This window comes from Falco cherrug, chromosome 9, assembly GCF_023634085.1.
Source record: "Falco cherrug isolate bFalChe1 chromosome 9, bFalChe1.pri, whole genome shotgun sequence".
NCBI classification, from domain to species: Eukaryota; Metazoa; Chordata; class Aves; order Falconiformes; family Falconidae; genus Falco; species Falco cherrug.
In genome coordinates this window covers 12658518-12676450 of record NC_073705.1, presented here as the reverse complement: position 1 = coordinate 12676450, position 17933 = coordinate 12658518, and the positions used below count along the sequence as shown (strand labels likewise).

Below are 17933 nucleotides of genomic sequence, written 5' to 3'. Positions count from 1 at the left end.
CGACCTCAGCTGAGGATGCTGAGCAGTGGGGAAATCTGTCCTCTATGTGGCTTGCACACCGTCTCTTCACTTTAAAGATCAAAGCTGCATCTCCAGAAAAAAAGATGTTACAGATCAGAACAGATAGGAGGAAAAAAAAATGATGAAAAATGCAGTGTGACTTCTGAAGAGAACCACTTCATTCAAAGCCACACACACACCTTACTTCCTGCTTAGCATGCAGGCACCAGCCTTCCTGAGGTTAGCACGAGTCTGAGGAAAAACATCATGGCTTGAAACCTCTCTTTCAAGTTCACACCAAACAATCATTTTAGGAAACACACAAACACAAGGTCAGCTGAGTCTCCTCACTAAACCGATGCAAACTGGAGTAGCAGCATCAAATTAAATGAACCTGCACTATCAATAAAAAACTGGCTGAGCAAGACAAACCCATTTATTTAAAACTTTAATCTTTAGCACTGTAACTGCAGCAGGTCTAAAATACGTGAAAGTCCCAAACCAGACGGAACACAAGAGACCTGCTAAAGCAAAGCAGCAGCAAAACCAGGCTTCTCTGAAGCAATGTGGTTACTGTGCCTAATGACTGCAGCATGGCTACTTACCTGGCAGCTCAACCAAAGCACAGAAATTACTTGGGGCTGCCTCAGAGCAAGGCACCCAGAAGAGAATAACCATCGAAGTTTAAAGCTGAGAACTTACAAAGAACTTGGTGCTCAGAGAGATTCTCCCTCACCCATCAACACCAAGATTTGCCAAGGAGCTATTCTATACTGGAAGCTTTTGTCTTAACAGCCAACAACCTTATCTGCAGAGGTGGTATGGACACTCCCTGGAGACACACAGACAGCACTCTTTCCAACCTGCCCACTCCCACCCAGCTCTTTGCGTGGAGCAATTATCTCCTCCCAGCAACACACCTCTGCCCCTCTCTCAAGTGAAATAATCCCTCGTTTCTGCTCCATCTTGCACATGGCAGACCATCACAGTTGCGGGATGTTTATCCTTGCTCTCCCCTGCCAGCGCTGGGGGAGCAAAGAGCATCTCCTCCAGTCTCTAAATTCCAGCCTGATTTATACCAACTTCCTCCCCTCTGGCCTCAGATTTGTCTGAGTTTATGGGGGAGGGGAGGAATTAAACTCCAAATGAGTGATCGTTCCCCCTCCATAATCCACAGCAACATCTGTGGATATTAAGCCTGATTCTAAGAGCGATGTTTCTTGATGCTTTGTGTACAGAGCAGACCCAGCCAGGACTGCTGGGAGATGCTTCCCAAAATAAAAGATGGGCATCTGTAGTGTTAAGACTAACCTGTGCATTAAAAGTTGATGATTTGTGAGCCAACTCCTGCCCCTGTTACAGCCATGGCGCTCTCCTGAAAGCAATCACACGGAGGTAGCCGAAGGCAAAACCCAACTGTGGAGTCACACGAGCACCTGAGGGCTGATTCCTCTATCACAGGCAAAATTAACACCTGATTCACTTCAGAAGCACACACAAAGGGCAGAAGGATCAGGCCTTGAGATGCAGTTGTGATGGAACACAAAGCATAAGGAAAGCCTTGGGCAAAACTCCCACTAAAGATGATGGGAATCTTGTCTGAGTACTAATTCAACCTGTTCTTTGCAGCGCTTCCCAAAGAACCGCTGTTGTGATAGAACACAAACCGTAAAGGAAACCCTTGGGCAAAACTCCCACCAAAAATGAAGGGAATCTTGTCCAAGAACTTGTTCTTTGCAGTGCTCCACAAGGAACCGCCGTTGCCACCTGTGTGGCCATGCCACAGACCTCATCCCAGGCGGGGCAGAAGCTCCCTGCGGCAGCACAGCCCTCCGACCGCGGTGTTTCAGGGACAGCGCTGGGACAGGCTGCAGCACAACCTGGCACACCTGAGCCGCAAGGTGCCCAGAGGTCCTGAGGTAACAGCAGCGGGCTGCAGTGACAGGGCACTGTTAGTTTCTATACGAGGTATATATATAGTTTTTATCACCACCTCAGCGCTCCTTCTGCATGGGCAGGCTCAGCAGCCAGCATGCTGCAAGCTGGTGTTTACCTGAGGGCAAACAGACCTACAAGAGTTTATACACTCTAACAAAAGGGCAAACAGACTTTTTATAAAAAGAGTTTATAATGTATTAACAAAACCAGGGGGGAAAGTTTCAGCCTGGCACAAAGACCCACTGCAGGCGCAGTGTCCCAGCTCCACGTGCCACTCACGTAGTTTCATGGAGTAGCCGAACTCTTTGGGGATGTTTCCAGCTCTGGCTAATTACAGCCAATTGTCATTACACGGCAAACTTCATTTTCTTTGGGGATTTTGGATGCGACGCCAGAATTTCCTCAAGGTTTGCGCTCACAGTCAAACCCCAACAACACATGGGCAAAGCGCGCTGGAAGCCCCCGCACCCCGTGCTGGCTGCGGCCGGAGGGGGTGTGTGTGTGTGTGTGCAGCCACCCTGAGCGCCCCTGGCTCCCCGGCAGCCCCCGGCCCCGCTGCCGGGCCCGCCGCGCTGAGGGCAGGCGGGAGCCGGGCGCGCTCGGCCCCTGGGGAAACTCCCGAGTGTTTTCTGAGGGAAAACTCCACGGCCTTCCCCGCCGGGGGCTGCCCCGCCGGGCCGCCCATGCCCAGAGAGCCGCAGGCCGCGGGCACAGCCCGCCGGACAGCACCTGCCGCGCCTCCCGCCCGCGCAGGGCCCGCACCGGGCCCCGGCCGCCCGCCGGCTGCTCCCGCCCAGCGCAGCGCGGCCCGGCTGCCGGGGGCGGGCCGGGGGCCGGGCCGGGGCCGCCCCGCCGCCGCGCGGGCCCGGGGCTCTGCATGCCTCATGCCTGCCCCCGCACGGGCGCGGGCCCGCCGCCCGGGACCCTGCATAGCTCATAGCGGCGGCCACGCCGCTACCGCCGCGCCCGGCCGGCCCTGGACTCTGGATGGAGCCGCTCCAGCGCCGCCCGGCGCCCCGTCGCATGGGGGGCCCCGGAACATGGATGGCGGCCGCGCCGCTCCCCCCGCCTCCGCCACACGCACTCGCTCCCATTGGGGGGAACCCCGGAATCTGTATGGCCCATACCACTGACTCACCGCGGAGGGGTGTTACTTATACAGAGTCCCGGGCCCCCCTACACACAATGGCAGCAGCTCCCACATTCTTCCCCTCAGAGGAGTTGGACTGAACCATGGGGCGGCGGGGGCACGGCCCCCCTCCAGGCCTCCGACAGAACCCGCCTGGCCCTGGGCGATACCACTCTACGCTCCCCCATCTTCCTTCCCCCCGCCCGGGTAGATGGACGCCGCCGCTCTCACTCACCTCGGCATCCACTGTGGCCATGGCCGGAGCCCCGGAGCGTAGCCCCGCCCCCTCGGCGGCTCCTCACGCCTTGGCTCCGCCCCTTTCCCCTCACTCTTCTCAATGGAGACGCTCCGCCGGCCATCGCGCATGCGTACGGCATCATGGCGGCCCCCACGGCGCCCCTCCGGCCGTACGGCATCATGGCGGCGCCCACCAGCTGCCGGCCGTACAGCCGGCGCCGGGCAGGGGGTGGGATGAGGATGGGGTGAGACGGGGACACGGGTGGGACGGGGCCCCTCGCTCCCCACGCACGGCCGCGCCGGCACCCCTCGGACCGCGGACTCCTCACTACTTCTGTCGGGAGACCCCGCCACGGTGGCCTTGGCCCCTCGTGCCGTGGGGGGTACCCCACCATGGGCTGTGTCCCTGCTGCCCGCGGTTGCGGCCCGGCGTGGGGCCAGAGCACCAGCCGATCCCAGCCTTAAGCACCTCTCTTTGCTACAGCCGGGGACGGGTGGGCTAGGGGAAGGGGGACACCCCACGGAGCGTCTTTGTCCCCTTCTCATATCCCCTGTAGCTGCTTTCACACACCCCAAATCCCCTCCCAACGCCCAGGCCCTAAAGCCATGATTGCAGAACAATTATCCCTTTTACAGCTCTTCAGTAAAGCAGAAGATACTGCAAGGGGGAGATAAACGCCCCCCCCCCAAGGGCTCCGCAGCCGGGGAGCCACATCGAGGTGTGGGGGTCCGGCTGCGGCTAGCTTCTTGCTGGGCAGGGAACCGGGGGCAGGAGGGCTTTGGGTGGCCCGATGTCACTTCACAGATCTCTGACCAGCCACCCCAGGGTCCCCCCATCTTCTGCCGCCTTTCTCCACAAACCCTGCTCTGCTGGGGGGTTGCGCCTGGGGACACCGCCGGGCTCCCCGCCCCGGTGCCGGGCGGCCATCGCTGCCCTGATGGAAGCCAGGAGGCTCCGGGGTGGCGAGCACAGGCGCCCCCCGGTACCCGCACGGGGGTACCCCAGGATCTGCCCTGGTGGCAGCCCCTGTAACCCACCCACGGAGCCCCGGCCCCACGCCGGGCTGCCACCCCCAGCCCCACCGGGACCCCCGGACCCAGCAGAGCCGCGAGTGCCGGGGTGCGAGGGCTTCTCTGGGGGGTGACAGACCCCAAATGGCCGTCCGAGGCTGCAGGCAAGACCCCAGACCGCAGCGAGAGGCGGCGGCCCCACTCCCCCGGCGCTGCCGCCCCCGGGAGGGCAAGGGGCAGCCAGCCCCACGGCCCCCGCGCCGGTCCCGGAGCCCCACGGGCCGGCCCCGGACCCACGGCCCCCCGCGGCCCCGGAGCCGGGCCCGGCCGCGGCTGCTGCTGCCCCCGCCCGGCCGCGCCGCGGTCAAAATAAGAGTCCCCGGGGCTGAGGCGGGACCGGCCGGGGGAGCCGCTGCCCAGCCCGGCCCCCGCCGCGCCCCGGTTTAGTAGCAGCTAAAAAATCCCCCCGAGAATCCCCCCGCGGAGTCCCTGCCGTTGGGGTCCCAGGCGCGTCCCCGGGGTCTCGCTCCCTGCCCCGGTGGTGGCGAGGGTGGGTGTCCTCCCCCTTGGCTCCCCCCAGCATGGAGTGACCGTCCGTCGCCAGCCCCCAGCCCCTCGATGCGGCGCGGCGGGAAAAACCCGGCGTCACCCGGGACCACCGCGCTGTGCTGGGGATGCTCAGCTGGCGTGGGAGGGAGGGCAGCGCCCACCTGCACCCTGCGGCCCCCAGACCCCTGCACACAGCCCCAGCTCCCCCAGACCCCCGCACCCCACCCCAGCTCCCCCAGACCCCTGCACCCAGCCCTGGCTCCTCCAGACCCCCATGCCTATCCCCGGCTCCCCCAGACCCCTGCACCCGGTCCCAGCTCCCGCAGACACCCATGCCCGGCCCCAGCTCCCCCAGACCCCCAGACCCATCCCCGGCTTCCCCAGACCCCTGCATCCATCCCCGGCTCCCCCAGACCCCCGCACCCAGCCCTGGCTCCCCCAGACCCTCACACCAGTGCTTGGGGCTGGGGGGAGAGGGCAGTGGGTGCAGCAGCAGGGCCAGGGGCTGCTGGCCCCCCTCCCTGTGCCTTTGCTGGGGCTTCATCTTGCTGAGCGGGAGCTGGGGACACCTGGGCCAAACCTCCCTGGGCCGTCAGGAAGGGAAGAGGCTCCCGCAAGGAGAAATAACGTGAAGGCAGCGAGCCCTCGCAGCCCACCACCGCCTGCCATCACGGGTCTCGGCCCACCTAGTTCAGCCTCACGGGCCGGTTACAGTGAACGGGGCAAGGGCGAGACCTGTTTGGCCATTAACTGCCCCGTTTCCCTGCTGCGAACCCCCAGGGGTGTGTGGGGCAGGGGCTGAGCCCCAGACAGCGTGGGGCAGGGGCTCAGCCCCAGGGGAGCATAGGGCAGGGGCTCAATCCCCAGGGGGAGCCTGGGCTGGGGGCTCAGCCCCAGAGGAGCGTGGGGCAGGGGCTCAGCCCCAGGGCAGCGTGGGGCAGGGGCTCAGCCCCAGGCAGCGTGGGGCAGGGGCTCAGCCCCAGGCAGCATGAGGCCAGCCCGCAGCTCGGCCGTGGCGGCGCGGCTCTCCAGCCAGGCTGACATCGCCCTCTCCCGCACCGAGCCGGCCGAGCAGGGACGGACGCCACATCCTGGGATTCCTGCCAGCAGGAAGAGACCAACCAACCGCCCCGGCGCTTCCTCCGTCCTCCACGTCCTTCCAGCTGGGCCCTTCCCCATGGCGGCAGCGTGGGCACAGCCGAGATGGCCCCAGCAGCATCTTCCCCCCGCAGCGGCTGCCCGGGGCCGGGGGACACGTGGCTCTGCCATCGCCTTGGCCATAAACCAGCTTTTCCCTTCCAGCTGCCGCTGTGGATGCCGCCTCTGAAAGCTGATGGCCACTTCTCGCCCACCGATGCCCTCCCGGTGGGTCTCAGCGGACAGGCTGTGCTCATCAAACACCTACCCCCAGCAAAAGCACCCATGGTCTTAAAAAAAAAAAAAAAGCAGCGCTTTATTTACCCTTTCAGATCTTTACATTTGGTGTTTTAAAACCCAGGACAAAAATACTCCCCCCAAAGCCGTGGCAAACATGTAAAACCACTAGTTTACATTTTAAAACCCAGTAATAAATTGCGCAGAAATCTCCGGTTGTACAGAGCCGTCACAAATATTGTTGTATAAAACCCCAAAATCTGTAAAGAGAACCACAGGGATAAAGAATTACAGCCATGAGTATTGGTACAAGAAAGGGCACGAGTTTTGAGGGTTTTACCCCACCAGTCTCTCTTGGGGAGGAGGGATGGGACATTCCTCTTGCAGATAGTTGGAAATACTTACAAATACAGAATAAAAACCAAACGGACCTCAGAAAACCCTTTGTCTCCTCTCTTGTGCTGGCTCAACAGGAAAACTTCCTAGCAGAAAATATTTACCTCTACAAAACTACTGGAAGTTCAGTGGAAAGCTAAAAAAGATTCACTGGTCCAACAATAAGAGCCTCCGTGTGTCCCCCGTCCCCCCCTTCCCAATCTCCTGTGGGCAGCGGGACAACAGGTGCCAAAGCAGAGTTTAGTAGGACACAACAACGAAAAAGCCAAAAACATGAAGGCAGCACATGTGGGGAGCAGGACAAGAACAAAACCATGAAGGACAAAAAAGAAGCAGAGGAAAAAAAAAGGCAGATGATGTTTTTGGTATTTTCCATTGAATGCTGAGTTTGGAAACAATTAGCTCAAGCTTCACTCATGTCCCACCACTTCCCCTCCCCATTTCAAACAAACCAAAACCAATTGCTTAAAAAATTTGAGCCAGGAATTTGAATTCCTATGTACTGAAGTTTTTTCACCCAGAGCTGGGTTCGGAAAAAAGGGTTTTTTCCCCCTCTTTATTCCAGAGTTCAGAAAGAGGAGAGAGGGATGACCGAGAGCCTAGAGAAACTCCCCAGGACTTGGAGAGGCTGAAGCCGGAGAGGCTGAAGCTGGAGAGGCTGCAGAGAAGAGAGACAGCAACAAGGCAGAGGGCAGGGATTGTCTGCTCGCCCTCTCCAGAAGGGAACGTACTCAAAGCCAGGCACCGGGCTTTGCCTCATCGTGCTCACCCAAAGCACTCGCGTACCCCAAGCACCTCGCTGCCACAGCACCCTGGGGCCAGCTGCAGGCGGGTTTAAGAAGAGCTGGACTAACTCCTCCATCCTGCAGTCCCGGACCATTTCAAAGGGGTCCATGAGACACGAACAAGGCTCTTTGTGTCAGGCTTCAATTCCCTGCCGCAGCGCTGGGGGACAGGCAAGGCTGGGCAGGAATGGTGGAAATCACGGTGCTGCGCTGGTTACGGCTGGCTGCTTGCACAACAGCGAGGGCGCTCAGAGCCAAACTCAGGGCGATAACCTGCTGCATCCTGGCCAGAGCTGCCTCGCGGGTCTGACAGAGGCATCGCTCCACAGGAGCTGTGCGTGCCCAGCCCCAGCATCCAAAAGAATGAGGACCACCATGAAGCCTAGCTCCGACTCCTTCCCGCTCCCTCCACAGCGGCTAGGGGAGATGGACACTCCTCAGCAGCGAAGAAGAGCGTGTCCACCTGCTCCTTGCTTTGCAAAGTGGACTCCACGTGCAGCATCGGGTGCTGAAGGACCAGTTCGTAGCAAACAATCTGGAGAACAAGCTCAGGTGCACGGGAGTGCTGCAGAGATGCTGGGCACAACACAGGAGCTGTGTGCGATGCAGCTGGCCTCTCCTCTCCAGCCTCCACCGCGAACACTGCGTTCCCAGCTGTGAAGGTTAAAACAAGGTGGGCAGACACTGGCTGGGGGTCTAGAAAGGCAGCCCAGTGGCTCTGGCCACAGTCACCAAACAGCAATCAAGTTTTCCAGCCAAGAAACATGGGCTAGACATGTCGCCAGCAGCTCAGCTTCAGGGACGGCGAACAAGGATCCGGGAACTCAGTCCCAGCCCAGGCTGCCTCTCCCAGATCCCGGCTGGCTCAGAAGCCCATAGTCCAACCCAGCAGGTCCAGAAGCATTGACAACTCACAGGAATTTTTCCAGAGCTGTGGAAGGGATGTGGGTTGAGACCTGGAAGGAAGGGTATGTACTGCCAACAGCAAGGAAGGGCACAAGAGCCACCGGCTGAGCCAAGCAAAACAGGTTCAGCTAACTGGGAGCAAGAGGAAGAGCATCAGGGAAGAGATGCGCCATTATGAACAAACAAGCACCTGCCTTTGACCCCCTGCAGATGAAGAATGCTTTTCGTGGCAGGCACAGACCACCAGGCAAAGGAGAGAGTCTTTAACTAATAAAAGCTGGGCAGAAGCATAAGTTGAGCAGAGAGTGAAGAAGGATCCTTGTGTCTCAGACGCAGATCACACCTCAGGCTACTTGCCATGACAACATTTAGGCAACACCTACATGCTTCAGACATGGTATCACCAAACTGTGGGTATGGGAAGGAGCCTTCTTCCACTTTTCTAAGTTTATTCCAAATGTCCCTTTAGGAGAGGGCATGGGCTGGTGGTCTCCAGCCCTTCCAGCCAGTCCTTGGCTGTTCCATCTCCATCCTCCTGAAGGGAGAATCCACTCTCCCCTTCCTCCCCACCGGCTCACCTCTCCAGTCAGGCAGCAGAGAGCACTGCCCAAGACCCATGGGCCACTTGGACAAACCACAGCTTTGGGACACAGGGCCAGGGAAGCAGCAGTGCTCCAGAGCCAAGCGCACACGGTGCCAAACTCCCTCCAGCCATCTGGAACTAGGAGCCTAGCACCACGGTCAGGCTGCATCGTGCTTGTTCTCCCTGAGCTGCCTTGGCAAAAGTCACCATCCTTTCTGGCAAGAGCAAAAAACTTGCTTCATATTGTAAGAAATCAGCAAGGTGCATTCCTAGATTTGGCATGAACAGGCACATGAATAAGCATCAGAAATGGATGAAAAAGCACAGCATTTCTCTTAGAATAATTTATTAAATACAGCATTAAAATTTGTATTTATGAATTCAATCATTAAAAACAAAACTTCATCTCATATATATATATATATATATTCAAGGACAACGACAATCATTCTATCAACGTTGGTGCACGTTGTGCCAGCACTGCTCAGAACAGCACCTTCTCTACACTATCCTTAAAGCAGTTCAACACTTAAAAAAAAATAATAATAAAAAGCATTTGCAAAGAAAAGAGTGCAAAACAGGGCTTGTCCCCAGCTGCCTGCCAGGGGTGTGCAGCGGCGAGCTAAAATGAGGTGGCAGAGGCTGCAGTGCTCCTAACGGGTTTGTTAGATATTGCCTGCCCAGTGTGAGGCAGCCTGGAGGCCAGTCCTCAGGGATGCCAAAGGTCTGCAGCCCATAATTTCAGCCGTGGCTGGATGCCTGCAGCTCTTGAGTATCTGGTTTGTGGTTTCCTCAGCTTGGGCAGTCAATAACTAAAAAAGCTAAATGAGGAGGGGTAAAAAAAGAAGCGCAAAAAGAAAAATGTTGTTTTACATCCACCAGCTTCTTCCCCTGACCTGCCAGGTCCGGCAGAGGCTGCGAACGAGCTGTAGCTGTTTGTGTTCCCACTTGCTCGTTTTTGCACTCTGCTGTGGCTCAGGAGACGAGCAGTAAACCAGCACCAGCTCGTGGCGAGAACAGTCCCCCGGCCAAGCACCCTCGTGCACTGGCTTGGTGGCACTGACCGCTCCCGCAAGGGACACCCGTCTGAGCCCCGCGGGAGGGCTGTCCCGAGGGATGGGCTTCCACGGACAGGGTCCTTGGGCAGACTCAGAGGTAGCGTTGGACTGACTTTTGTAACTTGGTCGTCACGTAATTCTGGCCTGGGCAGTGGCAGCTGGGATGGAGAGGGCACCCTGCAGGGCTGGGAGATGGGACACAGGGGATCTGGTCCCCCCCGCTTGCAGGCTGGCTAGCGCTGTTCAGCCTGGGCGCTGCGGTCTAGCGGTGAGCAAGGACGTGCTGTCTGCTACAAGGCTTTTCAGAGAAAAGTCGCCCTTGCTGGGAAAGGCCAGAAGCGGGCTGGCAGGCACCCCACGGTAACACCGGGCTCTGCCTCCACAGCTCACCACGGCCTCCTGCGTCATGAGCACGTGCCCCAGCGAGCTCACCGCGTGCAGGCAGCGGTGCAGCCCACTGTGAGGGCCAAAGGCTGCCGGTCACTCACCGCACAAACGGGCACAGCGAGGGCTTGTGCTTTTGGCTTTTTGAGAGTCCCTGACCTTCTGAACCCGCTTACTCCAAGAAACCTCTTGTTTCAGCTACCCTTAGGACCCATGAGGACAAGGAGGAAGGGCTGTCGAAACTGTTTCTGGAGAGCACACGGCCCCTAAAAAAGACGAGAAAGTTCACACAGCCCAGCCTTCACCTACAGTGGAGACATGCCAAGTCAGGAGCATTTCGGATAAGGCATCGCAGGTGCTTTGATAGTAAAGCAGTTAGTGTTGACTACAGTACTTTAACACAAGCTGCTGCAGAGGGCAACCCTGGGGCAAAACCAGCTCTCCAGCACTTGGTGCAGCAGCAGGAGACAGTTCAGTTTCCCAGACCTCTCCTACATGCACACACAGGCTGCTCTGGCTGCCCTTTTTGGTTTTCTTCCCCCCTCCCTAGAAAGAGACTTAAAAAGCCTGGGCAGGGATGTGCCATTTACCCCACCAAGCAGCCAGAGAGATAAAAAGACACCTTGTGCTGTACCAGACTTTGCGGTAGGCAGGTGAACCGTGGCGCCTGGGGGTGGGCAGCGCCAGCGGGACTCGAAGCAGGGGAGGCTAGTTGCCGTTGATGCTGGAGTTGGCACTGCTGCAGCTCTGCTCGTAGGATGGAGGTGCCTCTGCGGGGGAAAAAAAGAATAAGAGCCGTTATGGTGGGTGTTTGGGAGGTTCCCTTCATCCCAGTCCATGTAACTCAGCGTAGAGTAAGGCAAACTGCTAACAACGCACACGTCATGCACACAGGCACTCCCTCTCCAGGACCCTGCCCTGCTGAAATAGATGGGGTTTGCACATGTGCACGTAGAACGTGAGCCAGCCAGTCCCACCCCTGTGCTGACACCTACAGGGGTTAAAATCAGCACCTCAGAGTCCTGTCCTGTTCCTCCCTTTCTTTCACAAGCATCCTCACGTACTCCAACACCTCCAGATCACAGGTGACCTGCGTTCCGTGTACCCCAAGCCAGGGCTGAAGTGACACACCAAGTGCCTCATCACGCCGGTGCTAACAGACAGGTTTATTTGGGCAGGACTGTGCTAACAGACACTGCTGGCCCCTGCCACCCCAGCCGCCTGGGACAAGCACAGCTCCAGGCATCCAGCACGCTGGGATTTCCCCAAGCTTTTCCACCCTGGACAGTCTCCCAGTTCCCACCCCCGCAGCTTGTGTCTTCAGACCAGCTGCAAGCCCACTCCAAGTCAGACAGAAGATTTCAGTTACACGGTTTTCCTGGCTCTGCTCCCACCAGCCTCACCGCAAGCCAAGAAGTTTTTCTATCAGTGGGAGGCTGGAAGCTCATTTAAGAACAGGGAGATCCTCTCACGACGAGCCCAGGGCGGGCACGGGTGCAGATGTGGGAACGGACAGCCGGCTTTTACAGCTGCAAGAGGGGACTCCTGCGGAGGCTAAAGCAGGCAGAGAGATCTCATGATCCCCTCTGACATCGGACCCCAGCAGCCTGACATCCCTGTATTCCCACCCAGTTCACAGCTGGCAAAGGAACTCTCGTGGTAGGAGACATTTACCAGCGCGCTGCCAGCCCGTTCAGATCTCAGGAGCGGGCTGCTCACCGTATGGGTAGCCCCACGTGCTGTACTCTGGAGGCAAAATGAGCGAGCTGGCCGTGGGGACGGGCACCACGTTCCCCTCGGCGTAGTAAGGGACAGTGGCTCCCGTTGACAGGCAGAGCGTGGGATGGTTTGGGGAGCCCGTCTGCTCCGAGTCCACCCTTATCTCCTGGAAGCTCAGTCCTGGGGCGTAGCTAAACGGCTGCTGCTGGGAATGGCTTTTGGTGGGGATCGAGACATTGTCCATCGAGTGATAACCACTGGCAGCCTCCTCTTCCTCCGGCGGGGCACTGGGTACCACTGCAGACGGTATGTGCTGGATGGAGCGGGAGGGGCTCAGAGGTACCCTGTTCACGGCAATGTTCCCAATATAAATGGGGAGAGTGACGGAAACCTCTGGCGACTTGAGGGAAACCTGGAAGAGAAGGAAAAACAGTGGCATCCTCTTCATTATAGACTGCACTGGGAAGGTTCACCTGATGTGAGGGCCACCCACACCACACAGCTACGGAGTTCAGTGATTGAGCTCAACCCAGCAGAGAGCACAGAAGTTGCAGCACAGCCCACTGGAGCTCCACAAGGCTACTGGTGTACTCACTTGGATGTAGTAGTCAATATGTATGAGGCTACAGCCCTGCAGAATGGACTGGGGCAGTGCTGGCACAAGGATCTGCTCCTTCCATTCTGCATGTTTCCAGGCTTTCACTCCTGAGCCCTCCACCTCTGCGATAGTCCTCAGGTCATAAATCCACCGCTTGGATTTATAAGCCACTTTCTGTATGGACAGGAGAAAATACAGCTAGCAGAAAGCTTGCAGATGGTCTTCTGTTTCCCACAAACCTAACCCGGTACACAAAACCACCCAACTGCTTTGTCAAATAAGCACAAGCATAAACCTAACGTGCATATTACAGAGCAGAAATACCCATCGCTGTATGACAGACTGAGTTGGTTTAAGCAAGACAAGTGCTACCACCTCTTTCCCCAGGGAGGTAGAGAGAAACAGAGATAGCCAGAGGTCTGGACTCCTTTCTGCCACCTCCCAGCAGCGGAGAGGCACACTGGGGAGAACCGCCCCAGATTCATAGAGGTCGCAGGGGAGTGGAGTACCAGCACAAGCCAAAGAATTGTGCTTTGGGACGGTTACCTGGAGCAGACTGGCTACCACGGCCCCTGTGTCCCGGCCCGATTTGTTCTCTATGTCTGTGCGGAGCTGGATGGCTTGCCCCACGATGTACCCTTTCAGATCCGAGGTGGCAGTCAGGATAATGTTGCCGCTTTTCACAAGCTTGTAGTTGAACTTCTTGGTGATTGACATAGTGTTGGGCTGCTGCAGGACAGCAGAGAGACAGAGATGTTGGCTCAAGAGAGCCTCCCGGGAAACACTCAAAGATTCAAGCAGAAATACCAGTCTAAGAGGACACAAAGAACCAGCAACACAGCACTACCACAGACAACAGGTCTCACTTCTCCATCTCCCCAGTTTCGCTGCTCTATTAGCCACTCTTGCCTCCAAAGCAAGTTCCCTAAACCCAGGTCTCTGCAAGCACCTGGTGATACTGGCCAGTACCTCCGAGTGCTGAACGTTCACCTAAATCTTTCAAAGCAACATGCAGAAGAGTCAAAAATTGCTTGGAGCAGGGACAGATGGCAAGGCAGGACAGATCAGGAGTCCTTATCCTGCTCTTGCACAGTCCAGGCATGCGGTCAGAGAGTTGTCCAACCACACAGTTATTCCCTAGACAGCATGCCAGGGTAAGGACAAGAGCTGAAGCCTCGGCACTTCCCAGCCATGCTCCTCCTTGTTCTTACCTCGATGTCAGGGATGTCGTTCAAGTTGAGAGGGCAGAGAACGTAGAAGATCTTGTTGCACTTGTAGTCCTTGGAGAAGCGAGGTGTGTCTATCACAGCTTTCACCTGATGGAGGACCTTGCCAAAAGGGCCTTCAAATGATGTAGGAGCAGAGGCTGGAGTTGAGAGAGAAAGAGGAGGATCGCAAGGCTGAGTCAGACCAAGCATTTCCAAACTGGAAGTACAGTCCCTTTAAACAGCTTTCCTCTTGACCTGAGGAGTTCTGCAAGCACCTCAGAGACAGAGCACGTAGAGACACCCCCAAAAAAGACCTGAACACCTAGGTCACTCAGAGGCCTTGCTGCAACCTCCTTACAGAAGGGATCCTCTGCAACCACAGGCGCAAGAGCAGAGATCCTCTCTCTGGGCACACTGTGCAGGATGGATGGATGGCTACAGACCAGGACCCCTGCACACACCTGAAGAGCTCACAGGGGCACGCTTGGAGAGGCACCAGCGACAGCTCAGACCCGGCTCTGCACCAACACAGAAAGTACCTACTTCTCTAAGCTCTTCTGCTGTCTGTGGCTGACCTCACGCTTGCTGCCCGTAGCATCTCCAGGCCAAGCTGCCAGCCTGCCTCTGCCATCCAGCCCAAGCCCTGCTCAGCACACCTCGAGAGGCTGCCAAAGCCAAGGCTTACATGGAACTGCCTTCAGCCAATGCATCATACCTGGCAGCAGGAACTGGAAGGGAAAGTTGTGCTCTCCAGCTGTCAGGACCCCTGTGGGAAACAAGAGTAAAAGGTAAGTTGGACAGGCCATTGCCTTGGAATGGTAATGATCTTCTGGAGAGCATAATCTTCTGGAGCGAGAGGTCACCACCTGGGGAATAACAGATGACTTGTTCAGCTGCCTACAGCCGGTTGGACAACTGCAGATGCAACGAGCAGTGCTCGAGTCACCAGGAGCATCTGCTGCCACCACCACTCCTTGGGACAGGAGGCTTCATTCCCAATGACTGGTTCTATGTTAAGATACCCAGTAAATAAGGTAGTTTGGGGCAGAGTTTAAGGGATCCCAGTACCATGGCAAGTGGTTAGCCCCAGACTACTGACAGGGCATGGAGAAGGGTTGCTGTGTGTTTATCCTTCTTCAAGCAGGCTACAGCCAGTCAGAGGGAAGGTGAGAAAGCACAGGCACTGTCAGAGGGTGGTAAGGAGGTTTGGTGGGCATCAAGCCTCTACAGCCTCAGCCACATACCTAGCCCCATGCAGACTGCGCAGTGTTTAGGAGCTGGAAACAGAGGTCCATCTCCCAAACCCATCCCCAATCCCAAGAAGGGACCTGCAGTACCCCAGTCTGGCTGCTTAGACAACAGGAGCAGAGAAAAAGTTACCACAACGTTAAAACCTCATCACTGGTTTTCTTTAACCATATCCCACCCTACAACAGTGGCCTGGAGGGCACGGATCGGAGCCAAGACTCAGCACACGGCTGTACACCGCTACAGACTCAGACTCCCCAACCCCATCCACCCTCCAGCACTCCCATCCAGATTCCAGCTGCTTCCCAGGGCAGCGTGATGGCTGAACTGACCCACAGGGGCAGCTCCCGAAGCTGCCTTCAGTAAGAAAGCACTAAGGTGTATCCACATTTGTTAAATACGTGTAAACAGGAGAGGTTTTGTTTGTAAAGCGGCAGTGCTAAGAGGAGACCCGGATACCGATGAAACCACGCTGTGCTCATTCTGCTTTGCAGGATCACTGCTGCAGGTACCAAGGCTCCGGATTTGGCTGGCACTTTTGTTGATGCAAGACGGAGACAGCTTGCCTGTTAGCAATGCTGGCTCCGCAGAGCTGACAGTAATAAGAGTCCTATCGCTGGGAGATTAAGTGGATTACGTGACGGGGGGAGGTGGGGAAGAGAGAAGGGTAAATCCCCCTCCCTGGCACTGCAATCCAGGCAGGAAGCAGGGGAGGTGACGTTTGACTCAGTGCATCCTTCACGTTATAAAAAGCTGCACCTCTGCCCCTCCACTTGCTCAGCCACCCCTCGGGGACCTGAGGACACCCCAGTTTGCACACAGCCCGCCCACAGCGCACAGGCAGGCACCATAAATAGCACGACAAGCATCCCTTCGCGTAGCGCTACAAAGGCAAGTCAGGAGAGAACTGAGCGATGGCTATTTATACACGTTGCCCTTACAAAGAGGAGCAAGCAAGACTTGCTCCTTCCCATCACCCCACCCGGAAAACCCCCCCGGTGATTTCCCTCCTCGCCCCCCAAACCCGGGTTATGTAGGCTAAAATGCAGCACCAGGTCCTGTCACCAGGTGGAGGCACAAAGCCAGGCACTGCCCCCGCTGCCGGCACTGCTGCCTGCAGCGCTGGGACAGGCAGAGCAGGGCAGCTCCTCCTGCCCCCTCCCCGGGCAGCATCCCTCCGTGCAGGGCAGCAGCTGAGATGCAGCAGGTGCCTCTGCTTGTCGGCTACGGGGTAAAGTCTGGCTAATCCGAATCGCTCAACTAAGCCAGAGCTTGGTGCTGCTCCAAGGGTTTCTGCCTTTCACCGGGCACCGTTCAACTTTGACCTTATTATCATTTCACTTTCGGAAAGTGAATCAATAAAGTGGAATACGTCAACTCTCCCGCACAGCTTCTGCATTGCGCTAAGGGGACTGGCTCCACCTGAAGGGGAGAGGGAGCAAGTCCTGTCACTGCAATGCAGACAGAAGGCAGATGAGAGCCCCAAAGGGCAGTGGCCGCTGAGTTTTCACCAAGACCTGGAGACTTTCCAGCTGTCTGACCTGCAGAGCCCCAGATGAACACGCAGGCAGTGATTTCAAGTCTCCTGCGAGGAGCATGAAACTTCACGAGCTTTCCAGGACCCTCAGGAAAAGCTCATGGACTCCACAAAGTGAAAGTTCCTCTTCCACATTACAGGCAGCATGATCCAACAGGTCCTTTCGGCCAAGCTCCTACCCAGCTCACGTGCACCAACAGAAAGTCGTGCTGGAGGTGAACCTGCAAGCATCTCACGTTCACAGTTCCTAACCCCCTGCAGAAAGCCAGGGGTCCTGAAGGTTTCTGCCAACGGCAGCACCAAGCAAGGCAAAACACTCTCACAGCAACGTGCATGGCCAGCATCACTCGCAGAGGATGTGGTTTGGCTGTTGGAGCCACCGCGTGACTCGGTGCCCTGGCACAGTTTCCACACAGGTAGCCCAGCCTCAGAGCAAGTCACCAAGTGAGAACTGCCCACAGGTCAGCACGGATGACCCCGACAGCTCAGACCCAAGCACCCTAAGACCTGTTGGCTCACGGCGTACCCAGACTGGCTGTGAGCCCACCTGGGGCAGGGAGCAGCCTGCAAATTCCTCCCACAGCTCCTGCCCACAACAAACTGCCCGTAAGGGCTAGAAAAGGCCATTCCTGCTCTTCACAGCCGGTGATGAGTTTCAAGACCAGCCATCCCAGACTAAAGCTGTTCCCCATCCCAGTGCACGCAGACCGAGGGCACTGCAGTAGCACTTGGCTTGCAGCCACGAGAGCCCAGACCTCTGTCCTACACCAAGCAGGCAGCCAGGAAAATGCAGTGAGCTCTGTTCTCCACTCCATTAAGGAAAGAGATGCTGCAGGCAATTAGCAGTAGCTCTTGTTTTCAGACCTGCTCCTTCCAGCCCACACTCTTCTTCCCCCAAAGAGAGGGAAGCATCTTTATGCCTGCCCGGAGATCCTCCAGGTACAGGGAATTTTCCAGCAGGCTGGACCGAGCACCCAGGTCCTACCCACAGGTGCAGCCACCACTGCAGGCGGCTTCACTTCTAGCACAGCTAACAGCCAGCTGCCCACCGCGCCCCAGCATCCAGCTCAACACCTGCATTTCTTGGCCTTATTGTGAGCATGGAAGCTGTTTGGGCAGGTCACTGGTGGAAAGGCTATGACAGGAGCAGCACCCTCAGCCCTCCACCTGCCTGGGGACCCCCAATCCCAGCTGCAGGCACCCTTGGAGCTCCTTCCTGGGCTCCTGCTCATCTCTCCTGGCCAAAGCTCCCCCAGCACACAGTGGAGGCTCC

At 57.3% G+C, this 17933-nt stretch overlaps 2 protein-coding genes across 5 annotated transcripts in view; both read right to left on the bottom strand.

The window, feature by feature from the left end:
• The window catches only part of EHMT1 (euchromatic histone lysine methyltransferase 1), a 121476-nt gene extending 118039 nt beyond the window's left edge, over nucleotides 1-3437 (bottom strand). For all 3 annotated transcript variants that reach the window (XM_055719954.1, XM_055719957.1, XM_055719961.1), the window contains exon 1: nucleotides 3303-3437. In XM_055719954.1, coding sequence (XP_055575929.1) covers nucleotides 3303-3323 — 21 coding nt within the window. In that variant the 5' untranslated portion in view covers nucleotides 3324-3437. The remainder of the gene's footprint in view (nucleotides 1-3302) is intronic.
• Nucleotides 3438-6297: 2860 nt separating this feature from the next.
• ARRDC1 (arrestin domain containing 1) overlaps nucleotides 6298-17933 on the bottom strand; it is a 39660-nt gene continuing 28024 nt past the window's right edge. The window contains exons 3-8 of one of the 2 annotated variants that reach the window (XM_055720670.1): nucleotides 14591-14641; nucleotides 13879-14033; nucleotides 13214-13396; nucleotides 12665-12841; nucleotides 12025-12481; nucleotides 6298-11120 (exon numbers count right to left, since the gene is read on the bottom strand). In XM_055720670.1, the coding sequence (XP_055576645.1) occupies nucleotides 12044-12481; nucleotides 12665-12841; nucleotides 13214-13396; nucleotides 13879-14033; nucleotides 14591-14641 (1004 nt within the window). In that variant the 3' untranslated portion in view covers nucleotides 6298-11120; nucleotides 12025-12043. The remainder of the gene's footprint in view (nucleotides 11121-12024; nucleotides 12482-12664; nucleotides 12842-13213; nucleotides 13397-13878; nucleotides 14034-14590; nucleotides 14642-17933) is intronic. The other variant, XM_055720669.1, reaches the window with a different exon arrangement.